This window comes from Pleurodeles waltl, chromosome 6, assembly GCF_031143425.1.
Source record: "Pleurodeles waltl isolate 20211129_DDA chromosome 6, aPleWal1.hap1.20221129, whole genome shotgun sequence".
Classification (NCBI taxonomy): Eukaryota; Metazoa; Chordata; class Amphibia; order Caudata; family Salamandridae; genus Pleurodeles; species Pleurodeles waltl.
In genome coordinates this window covers 1,524,484,563-1,524,496,729 of record NC_090445.1, presented here as the reverse complement: position 1 = coordinate 1,524,496,729, position 12,167 = coordinate 1,524,484,563, and the positions used below count along the sequence as shown (strand labels likewise).

The 12,167-nt window shown below is 47.8% G+C and overlaps 1 protein-coding gene across 1 annotated transcript in view; it reads right to left on the bottom strand.

Annotated features, from left to right (window-relative positions):
• The window catches only part of LOC138301785 (taste receptor type 1 member 3-like), a 164,873-nt gene that overhangs the window by 23,104 nt on the left and 129,602 nt on the right, over positions 1–12,167 (bottom strand). The window contains exon 5 of the mRNA XM_069242287.1: positions 4,374–4,580. Coding sequence (XP_069098388.1) covers positions 4,374–4,580 — 207 coding nt within the window. The remainder of the gene's footprint in view (positions 1–4,373; positions 4,581–12,167) is intronic.

Sequence of the window (12,167 nt, the reverse complement as noted above, 5' to 3'; positions counted from 1 at the left end):
CACTCAATCCAAAACAATCTGCCCCACTCCATTTCAATTCACCACACTTCAATCCACCACAGTCCACACCACACCAATCCAATCAAAACCAATCCAATCTACCCACTCCAATTCAAAATACCCCACTACAATTCACCACAATCCAACCCACTCCAGTTCAACCCACCCCACTACATTCCAACCCACCCTACTCCAGTCCAACCCACCCCACTCAAAACCAAACCATCCCACTCCAAGCCCACACATTCCAATCCAATCCAACCCACCACACTCCAGTCCAACCCACCCCAATCCAATCTAACCCAATCGACCCACTCCAGTCCACCTGCTTCACCCCAGTCCATCACCCTTCATTCCAATCCACCTGAATCCACCCCACTCCAATCCAATGCACCCCCACTCAGCCCATCTCACAACATTCCAATCCAATAAACCCACCCCAAAACATTCCACCTCACTCCAACCCACCCTACCACACCCCAATCCAATCCAACCCACTCTAATCCAATCCACCCCACTCCAATACACCCACTCCTATACACTCCATTCAGTCCACCCACTCTACTCTACCTCATCCACTCTACCTCACATCTTTCTGTTCAAATCTACCACACCCTACTCCAGTCCAAAACACTCTACTCCAATCCACCACACTCTAATTCAGTCCCACCCACTCTACTTCAATCCACCCCACTCTCCAGTTTACCCCACTCTACTCCAATCCACACCAGTTCACTCTGCTCTAATCCACCCCACTGTACCCTAATCCAATCTACCCCACCCCTGTTCAGACCACCCCACTCCAATCCAATCCAGCTTAACCCACTCCAGCCTCATACAGTCCACCTTAATCCACCCACTCCTGCCCAATCCACCCCACTCCAAACCACTTTAATCCAACCCACACCAATCAAATCCATCCCAAATTGGTCGAAAGCACCCCAAACCAAAATAAATCCAATTCACCCACACCAATCAAATTCACCTCAATCCAATCCACCCCACTCAATTCAATTCACCACACATCATTCCAGTCCACCCCACTCCAATTGAATTCAACCTACTCCAGTCTACTCCATCGCTCTCCAGTTCAATCCTCCAGAATCCACTCTACTCAAATCCAGTCCAATCAAATCCACCCCACTTGAACAAATTCCATTCCACTCCAATCCATCCCACTCCAATCTACCTCAACCTACCCCACACCCAATCCACCCCACCGCAATCAAGACCACATCAATCCTCCTCACTCGAATACAATCCACTCAAATCCAGTCAACCCTAATCCAGTCCACCCCACTCAAGCCAATCCCCCACTCCTATTCCCCGCATTCCAAACCACTCCACTCCAATACAACCCACTCTAATCCAACCCACCCTATCCCGGTCAACCCCACTCCAATCCACCCTACTTCATTTGACTCCACCCCATTTAACTCCAATCCACTCTAGTCCAATCCACCTTACTCTACTCAATCCAATCCACCTCACTCTACCCAATCCAATCCACCCCACCCCACTCTACACACTGCCCCACCTTATTCTACCCAAAAAAAACCACCACATCTCACTCCAATCCATTCACTCAGCTCGAGTCCAATCCGCTCCACATTCCACTACAGTCCTATCCACCCCAGTTGAGTCCACCCCACTCCAATCAAATGAATCCAGTCCACTCCAGTCCTCCCCTCTGCAGTACAGTCTAATCCACCCCACTCCAAGTCATCCCACTGAAAACCCCCTCACTCCAATCCAGCCCACCTTAGTCCTATCACTTCAGTCCAATCCACCTGCCCCAATCTAATTACCCCACTCCAATCCACCCCACTCCACTCCAGTCCACCTCACCCCATTTCAATCCACCCCACTCCAATCCACCCCACTCCAATCCACCCCACTCTACTTCAATCCACCCTACTACCCCTTTCCAATCCACCCCACTCATTCAATCCACCCTACTCTATTCCAATCCACCCTACTACCTCAGTCCACTCAACCCACCCCACTTTATTCCACCCTATGCCACTCCACGACACTCTCTGCCACTGAACCATTGAACTCTACAACACTCTGCTCCCCTACTCCAGACTCCAACACTCTACAACACTAACTTTTAGCCATGCTGAACAGCAGCCACACTGAACAAAAACACATGGGCAAAGCCAATAGCTCTTGTATAGGCAAGACATATTGACTTTGCCAATGCTTGTTTTATTATATATTGGGGGAAGTACTGAAATCCACATCGCTCTCCATCCTGTTTTTTTTTAGTCATCTAATATGGTTCATCTTACCCTGTTACTCTTTTTTCACTTATTTGTTTTGGCAATTTGAGTTTAAATCAATGTGGCAATTTTTAGGGGATTTGGTTATTCTGTTCAATGAAAAGGTTTACGTTAAATTGGGTTTTTTGTTTCACTTACACAACTGCCCCCTTTTTTCACTTAGCTTTTTGACAGTTTGAGTTTATTCCAATATGGTAATTTTTAGGGGATTTGGTTAATTTTGTCAATGAACGGGGTTTGTTTAATGGGATTTTTTGTTAAGATGAGATAGGTCTCTCTTACACAACTGCCCCCTAATAAGATCCGCAAGGAGGTAGATAATTCCAGATTAACAATGTTAATTTCCTTCAAGAATTTAGCATGTCACATAAAACACAGCAAGGCACTATGAAAAGAACCTATGGTGGTGGATTGGTTGCCTCTTAGAAACTTCCTTATAAGGTGCTGAGCAATCATGTTTCTGTTTCCTCTTTACCCGGTGATCCTCCTGAATTCTGTGGAACAGTGAACCATAATTTACAATTTTTTGTATTAAACTTCTGTGGATAAGATAAATTAGGCAACATTTTTAAACTACCACAAACATTTTCTAAGTTTTAGAAAATGGCAATTGTTTGTTAAAATTCCATTTTTTTTTATTTTAAAAGTATTGATCTGCATGTTAAAAACAGAATTAGATGTGCCAACGGCTGGATTTACAAGTGCAAAGTATTCCCAAACTGTGGCCATACTGTTATAAATCAATGTATTCATGATGGTTTACTGTGTGTTATCAAATTCTGCTCCGGGGATGGGAGCGGGCATTCCTGGGTGGGATGTCCTGGAAAGCTTGTACATACTTACAGACTCAAGAGTTGTGGGTGCTTATAAACCATTTTATGACAAATTTCCACATAGCAAATAACTGGAGATTTGCTTTTGACAAGGGAAGGACTAAAGCCCCTTCAAGATGGGAACTAAAAAGAACAAACTTGTTGTGACTTAGGTGAGGGTGTTTCTGAAAGGCGAAAATTACTTTCTTTGTGGAGGAGAAAGAACATAAATGCACACCTGCAATTTCCCAATGCCCAGTTGTCCAGTTGTACACTGTGTACGATTGTGTAAGAGGGAATGACAATCAGTCAGACAGTTGTAGACGTGTGGGAATCCTTCAGGGGCGCCCAAGTCAACCTGAGGCATATGAACATCTCCAAGATACACGATCACAGGGGTCCCTCACCACATTCTGCAGTGTGGCCCTATCATTTTGGGTTATTCCACGGGCATATTCACAGCTATTTTTGAGATGCAGGCCAAAGGATTTTTCAAATATGTGAGACTCCTCATGAAAATGTTCAAAATAACCATTGTTTATTTTTAGGAAATTTAAGATATTACCATTATTTCAGAACCACAAAAAGTTGCAATTGGCAATTAGAAATATATAAATGTAATTATGGGATTTTATGATGCCGCACTTGTTGTTAAAAGTCAGCTTTAAGTATATAATGTGAATTATATTTGTTGTAAGGTCAAAAAATATTTTATGAGTTTTAAAAATATCATTTAAAAAAACGTTATAATATTTGTTTAGGTTTCACAATATATTAGGATTGTTTATTCATCACTTTCGCAAATCAATTGTGTTTTATCCTACTTTTTTTAAAAGAGACTGCTCGTGTTCCCTTAGGAATTGTCCATGGTTTATTATTGGAACCTTTTGAAAGTGGAAATCATTTCATGAGTTGTGGGAGAGTTTCCAATTTAATTTGAAATAACCTCTAGGACTGTTCCCTTTGTGCTTTAAAATTGGATGGCTGGTATATAATATTGGAAGACTGCAAAGTCACATATTGTACTGTTCCTGTAGACATTGGAATTTTTAAAAATGATTATCAGGTAGTGCAAGACTGCACTTTTTGTTGCAGTGCAACCAAAGAATGTACCGCTCAGATTAATTAAACAGACAGTTTAGACGCCTAATAATTGTTTTTATTACACTTTCCATGCTCTAGGTTGTGAATCCACCCATTATCTACTGCCTGTATTTCACTGTGTGCAGTCCTGGATCTGCATGTTATGGCGCAGATGCAGTCTGTCTGCTCTTACCTCGTTGTCTCTCGTGTGCCACTGAACCGGATGCTGGTCCAGCTGCAATGTCCGGTTTGTGTAGCTGCCGATGGCTGAGTACTGTACGCTCCTGTTCCTCTCGTGCCAGAGAAGAACATTGTAGCCCGTGTTGAGATTCCCAAAGGCATCAAAGTGAAATGAAAGGTTGTTAAGACGAAACTGGACTTTCTTCACCTCTTCCAACAACTGCAGGAGAGTAAAATGGATCACAAAGAAACAGACAGAATTGTGGAAGCGTATAACACTTATAAATATCATTACTAAAGTGCATTGCGATAATTATATTTCTTTTGTCACTTAAATAATTGCCTATGAGGTGCCATTATTAGTCAGCTCGAAGCTACTCATTTTATTGATCCCAAAAGCGTAAACACTAGGTCAACCCCAATATGACTCGAACCTGTGACAAGCATAGATCTCTAAAGCAGGAACTCAAACTCCTGAGCTATTTCACCTAGAGCTGAGCATGCAACGAGAAGAATGGTGGTCTGCTTTGAAAGTTTACTAAAAAGGATCTGCACAAGATGCAAGCAAATTCAGAGTGACTGAAACGGAGCTGGGATGACGCTGGATAGGGCTACATCATCAGTAAGGTTTCTTGCTTTCCCTGTTAACTGATTTGTACAGATACAAACAAAGAGGGAGAAAAGAATTATAATAATTTTACAAAGGCATCAGAATTACAAGGATTCATGTAATCCTTGCAACGGAATAGTTAAAGATGGGGAACGGGTGGTGACTGCCTCCCTAGTCACTAAGACCAATGCATTTTTGCTCACTTGAGGACCAATATGTGGTCAGTGGCAGCTGAAGGTGTGACTAAGGCCTTTTGGTCCTATCTGAGGCGGGATGGCCCTCTCTGTCAGCTGGTTGCATGTGGAGGTGAGCTGTGAGGGCTGGTTGAGGGTGTCTGAGGATGCAACCTGGGTATTTTGGGGGCCTACAGTGGACATCTGTTAGCAGGTCGGCAATCTGTAATAGCTGGCTGGGGAGTGTAATGAGCAGTTGGTGGAGAATGAAAGCAAGCTGGTCATTTTTGGGGGGCATTCCAGGACTCTCCAATGTCACTCCAAGGTTATCTAAAGGCTGGATCAGTAGTTTTTAGCTAGCAGCAAGTGTCTGAAGGTAGACCAAGGACTGGAGTGGTAGCATACCATTTTATAGGGGTATCTAAAACCTAGGAGCATGATTTAGAGTTTGGCAGACAGGGTCGATAACATGGCAAAGTATCCTGTCTACGAAACTCTCGATCCAGCCATCTCATTCTGAGATGGACGGACCGTACGCTTTTCATCTACAGAGCCACCATTTGACTCTGTTGAAAGAAAGATTAGTCCGACAACCAGATAAAGAATGGGCTGTCAGAGGGAAGCCATTACACCGCTCACCCTAGTTAGGTTAGACAGTATTATGCCCTTTTTTCTGTCCTTTTTTTCCAGGTGAAATCTGGCAGTGAGGGACAGAAAAAAATCAAATAATTACCCCACACCCTGGAAGAAAACTCACACAGGTTATAATATTTTTGTTTTTCAGTTGTAAACGGCCATTTAAATCAAGGCCGGCCATACACCAAACTTTTTTACTTTGAAGGGAACCATCCTGATGGTGGTTACTTTTTAGGTATGGAAATGACTGCTGGGCTGGTGGACGATGTCATCTCAAATTTGCAGAATGGCAGTCCGCCAGGGTGGAGAAGACAATGTCCTGAGCTACCCTGGTGGATGGAATACTGTCCACCAAAGCCTAAATCAGGCCCTAAGTATTAAGGTCTCCAAGGCTACAGTGAGCCAGTGGGAGGGCTGGTTCAGGGAATGCAGGGTGCACTTGAACTTTAATAGAGTGGACTGGGGAAGTTTGCATGCAGACCAACCGCCCCAGGTTTCTAGCTGAGAGCCTTGCTGAGCCAGCTGGAGTACATGATGGGAATTTTGAAGCACCATGCAATTGGTGATGTCCGATGGCAAGTTGTGGGCCACCAAGGGTGGGATGATAGTCTTGGAAGGCAATCTTCAGGGAACGAACGCCTGTTAGACTTTTCATCCTTGGCGTGGTCTCCCTTAACTTTTTTCCTCTGTTCCCCAGGTTGTTGATGTGTGCTGGACTCTGATTTTACTGTTTGTGTTACTCTGGCCACTTTACCACTGCTAACCAGTGCTATAGTGCAAGTGCTCCTTTACAAAATGTGTATGTAATGGTCTTATCCATGATTGGCATATCTGGTTTATTAGTAAGTCCCTAGTACAGTGCTACTAGTGGGCCTGCAGCACTGGTTGTGCCACCCACATAAGTAGCTCTGTAATCATGTCTCAGACGTGCCACTGCAGTGTCTGTGTGTGCAGTTTTAACTGTAAATTCGACTTGGCAAGTGTACCCACTTGCCAGGCCTAAACCTTCCCTTTTCTTACATGTAAGACACCCCTAAGGTAGGCCCTAGGTAGCCCCAAGGGCAGGGTGCAGTGTATGGTTAAGGTAAGACATATAGGCCCTCATTCTGACCTTGGCGGGCGGCGGAGGCCGCCCGCCAAAGTCCCGCCGTCAGGTTACCGTTCCGCGGTCGAAAGACCGCGGCGGTAATTCTGACATTCCCGTTGGGCTGGCGGGCGGCCGCCTTCAGGCCTCCAGCCCAGCGGGAAAGAGGCTTCCAAGATGAAGCCGGCTCGGAATCGAGCCGGCGGAGTGAAAGCTGTGCGACGGGTGCAGTTGCACCCGTCGCGTATTTCACTGTCTGCGCAGCAGACAGTGAAATACTTGTAGGGGCCCTCTTACGGGGGCCCCTGAAGTGCCCATGCCAGTGGCATGGGCACTGCAGGGGCCCCCAGGGGCCCCGCGACCCCCCCTACCACCATCCGGTTCCCGGCGGTCGGACCGCCGGGATCTGGATGGCGGTAGGGGGGGTCGGAATCCCCTCGGCGGCGCAGCAAGCTGCGCCGCCTTGGAGGATTCAATGGGGCGGCGGGACACTGGCGGGAGACCGCCAGTGTTGCCGGTCCGACCGCGGCTTTACCGCCGCGGTCGGAATCCCCATTGGAGCACCGCCGGCCTGTCGGCGGTGCTCCCGCGGTCCTCCGCCCTGGCGGTCTTTGACCGCCAGGGTCAGAATGACCGCCATAGTAATGTGTTTTATATGTCCTGACAGTGAAATATTGCTAAATTCGTTTTTCACTGTTGCAAGGCCTGTCCCTCTCATAGGTTAACATGGGGGCTACCTTTAAATCTGATTAAAGTGTAGATTCCCTTTGGGAGCGGATGGACATGTGGAGTTTGAGGTCTCTGAGCTCACAATTTAAAAGTACCTTTTTTAGTAAAGTTGATTTTAAGATTGTGTGTCTGAAAATGCCACTTTTAGAAAGTGAGCATTTTCTTGCTTATACCATTTCTGTGACTCTGCCTGTTTGTGGATTCCCTGTCTGGGTCAGTTTGACAGTTGGGCTGGTTGCACCTCACACTAGACAGTGACACAAAGGGAGCTGGGGTGTGGCCTGCATATCCTGATGAGCCATCTGTGCTAGGATGAAGGGGAGGAGTTGTCATTCACACCTGAAAGGGCTGTGCCTGCCCTCACACAATGCCGTCTCCAACCCCCTGGTGAGTGTCTAAGGCCTGGCCTGGGCAAGGCAGGATTTCACATTACAAAGAGACTTTACTTTGAAGCAGGCTACTTCAAAGGAGAAATTGGGAATAAGAAGGACACCCAAAACCACAGACTTTAGAAACAGTTCTGGAACCAAGAGGAACCTCTGGCTGGAGGTAAGCTGAATAGCTGAGGAAGAAGAGCTGCCCTGCCTGTGACTGTGCTTTGTGGAGCTATCCTGCAGTTGCTGCTTCTGCCAGAGTAAGAGGGCAAAGACTGGACTTTGTGTACCTTCCATCTTGAGAAGAAATCTCCAAGGGCTTGATCTAGAGCTTGCCTCCTGTTGTTTGAAGTCTCAGGGACAGCAAAGACTTCTCTCTGCCAGCACCTGGAGTCTCAGGAGAGACTCCTACTCTGTCCTGTGGTGCCCATCCAGTTCCTGGGACCCTGAAAGGAGAAGCTGGCAGCCTAAAGACAAGAAAATCCACGCACAGAGCGCATGCGGGGAAAAGATTGCAGCGAATCCGATCTGCGGCTGAAAAAATGACGTGCCGCTGGCTCCGCAGCTGAGAAACGACTCTCGCAGGAAACGCGACCGAAGAATCGATGCATGGAGCAGGAGAAACTACGCGCAGCATCGCTGACGGAGGCTGAGAGATCACAACCTGCGCTGCAGGATTTTCGGATCATCGTGCGGCTTGATTTTCGACTCACGTCGTGCGGAGTTATTTTTGACGCACACCTGCCCGTGCGGGGTTATTTTTTACACGCACCAGGTACATTTTCACTCTAGCAGCGCTAGTGTGTGTTTAAAACTACTTAAAGACTCTTTTTGCATTTTTATTGATAACTTTACTTGTGTATGTGGATTTTTGTCGTTTTGGTCTTGTTTTGTTTAGATAAATATTCCCTATTTTTCTAAACTGGTGTTGTGTCATTTTGTAGTGTTTTCATTAAGTTACTGTGTGTGTTGGTACAAATACTTTACACCTAGCACTCTGAAGTTAAGCCTACTGCTCTGCCAAGCTACCAAGGGGGTAAGCAGGGGTTAGCTGAGGGTGATTCTCTTTTACCCTGACTAGAGTGAGGGTCCTTGCTTGAACAGGTGGTAACCTGACTGTCAACCAAAGACCCCATTTCTAACATTGGTGATCAGCGGCTGGGATTTGGACTTGTATTTGTACTTGACATACAGTAATTAAGTGTACACTACTGTTTTGAGTGCAGGCCACTACGTGACCACATACTACTTGTTTGGTGATCTTTTGATTTTTCTCTTTGCGACTGTTTTTCTTCTACTCCATTTTTTATCGCTGATTCCTTGATTTTGGGAACTTGTTTTTCTGCCTTTGGAACTTTGCACTTGTTTTTTTAATCTTCATCATGTCCCATGCTGGAGATGCATCAGTTGGAGCTGACTTTGACATTGAGAAATTGGAGAGTTATACCAAAGCTCAGTTGAAGCAGTTCTGTAAAAGTTTTGACTGTCCCATTAAGAGCTCATCCAGGAAGGAGGAGCTGCAAAAGGCACTGAGGGCCTGGGTGACAGCCAAGATCATTGAAGGGCTCACAGAGGATGAGGGAGATGAGGAGGATGAGGAAAAGTGTTCAGTACACAAGAGTATTATGGGTGGGCCTGTTATGTCCAGGGAGAAGGTCTCCAGGGCAGGTAGCAGTGTCTCATCCAAGGGTCTGACACCTGAGGAGTTGCAGGACAGACAGGCAGAAAGGGAGTACCAATTGGAGCAGAGAAGGCTAGCTCTTGAGGAGAGGAAGATACAGAAGGCTCATGAGCTTAGCTTGAAAGAGATGGATCATAGAAGTCAGTCCAGTAGAGATGGTGGCAGCAACCCTACAGTGCAGCCTGAGAGGAGGGTGCACATTCCTAAAGACCTTGTGAAAGATTACAAGAGGGAGGCTGACATATACTTGTGGTTCAAGGGGTATGAGTCTGCTCTCCACATGAATCTGGTCCCTGAAGCTCATTGGGGGGCGGCGCTGTGGAAGCACTTTGAGGCAGAGGGGAGGGATACATTGACAGCCTTAGGAGATGCTCAGAATCTCACCTACTCTAAAATGAAGGATGCCTTGCTTACAAGGTATGGTCTTACCTCTGAGCAGTACAAGGATAAGATAGGGTCCTACAAGAAGAAGGAATCCCAAACATGGTTGGAATGTGTTGATTCTTATTGCAGGTCACTGGATGGTTGGGTGAAGGGCAGTAAGGTACCTACGTATGAGGGGCTTTACAATCTGATTGCTTGGGAGTACTTGTACAGTTTATGTTTTCCAGAGCTGCGCCAGCACCTGATTGACAGCAAGCTGACTGACCCCAGGAAGCTTGCACAGGAAGCGGACCGCTGGGAGACCACCAGGGTCCAAAAGAGGTATGGGGGGGAGACCACGCCAAGGGTGGGCAGGGTCCCTCTCAGAAGAAAGGGGGGGTAAGGGCAAACAGGGGGAGTTCTCTGAAGGGCCCCAAACTGATTCCCGGGGGAAGGATTCCCAACCCCCCAGTGAAAAGAAGCCATGGTTCTCCAAAGGGAAGCCAGTGCCAGGTGGTCCCCCATGTAAGTGCTATGCATGTGACCAGGTGGGTCATGTGAGGGGGGACCCCAAATGCCCCAAAAGTACACTGGCACCCACTGGTGCGACTTACCAGGGTTTGGCCAGTGTAGCGCTTGGGGAGGAGTTGGTTTCAGGTGGGTGGGAACCAGCTGGGATGACCCTTGTCTCACTAGGGGACAGTGAGATGGTCCAGGGAACCCTAGTGCCTGAAAACACCAAGAAGTACAGGCAGTGGGTGACCATTAATGGACAGAGGGTGGAGGCTCTGAGAGACACAGGAGCCAGTGTGACTACAGTGAGGAGTCAGCTGGTGTCTGAAGAGCAGATTGATCCCCGGGTACTTCACCAAGTAGTTGCAGTGGACACCTCAGAGCGCCTGTGCAGAGTGGCGCATGTTCCCTTTGAATGGGGGGGGTCTCAGGTTCCTTGAAGGTAGCTGTGAGTCCAACCATGCCTGTTGATTGTTTGCTAGGCAATGACCTGGAGGATTCCCCTTGGAAGGAGGTGGAACACAGGTCTCACTTGGAGATGTTGGGTCTGCCTGGGTGGGTATGCGTATCCACCCGGTCAATGGCAGCCCCTCAGGGTAATCAGGAGCCCCTGGAGCCTGAAACAGTGGCCTAGGGGACCGCCAAGAAGAGGAAGGGCAGGGGGCGCGGGAAACCGGCCCCAGAAGTTCCCACGGTCTGGGAGGAGTCGGAGCCTGAGGGTGACGCCCCGGAGCCTACAGGGGAACAGGTGGCTGAACTGGAGGAGGTCCCTGAGCTGTTGCAGTGGCAGCAGGAAGGGGGGCCCACCAGGGAAGCATTCTGTGCTGCACAGAAGTCATACCTTACTTTGGAGGGTTTGCGGCAGCAGGTGGCAGACCAGGTGGCTAGCAAGGAGCCAGGATCACACCTGATTTTTTGGGAGGATGACCTCCTGTATAGCGAGCCTAAGGTTCCTGAGCCTGGGTCAGCCCGTGTGCTGGTGGTACCCCAGTGCTCAGGGCCTTCCTACTAGGGTTGGCTCATGATGTGCCTTTAGCTGGACATTTGGGGCAGAACAAGACCTTTGAGAGGCTTGTCACCCACTTTTACTGGCCCCTAATGCGGAGGCACTCAGATGCACATTACAGGTCTTGTCAGACTTGTCAGGCAAGTGGCAAGAGTGGTAGGAAATGTAAGGCTCCCCTCCAACCTTTGCCTGTTGTCAGTACTCCCTTTGAGAGGGTAGGCATTGACATTGTGGGGCCTCTGGATCCCGAGACAGCCATGGGCAACAGGTTTATCCTGGTCTTGGTGGACCATGCCACCCGGTACCCAGAAGCCATTCCTTTGAGGTCAATCACTTCCCCTGTGGTGGGTCGTGCACTGATGGGGGGTTTTACCCGCATGGGGTTCCCCAAGGAAGTGGTATCTGATAGGGGTACCAACTTCATATCCACGTATATGAAGTCTCTGTGGAAGGAGTGTGGTGTAACCTACAAGTTCACCATCCCTTACCACCCCCAAAGTAATGGCCTGGTTGAGAGATTCAACCGCACCTTAAAGGCATGATCATGGGCCTGTCAGAGCTCTTGAGGCGGAAATGGGATGTCCTCTTGCCATGCCTTCTGTTCTCCTACAGGGAGGTGCCTCAAAAGGGACTTGGGT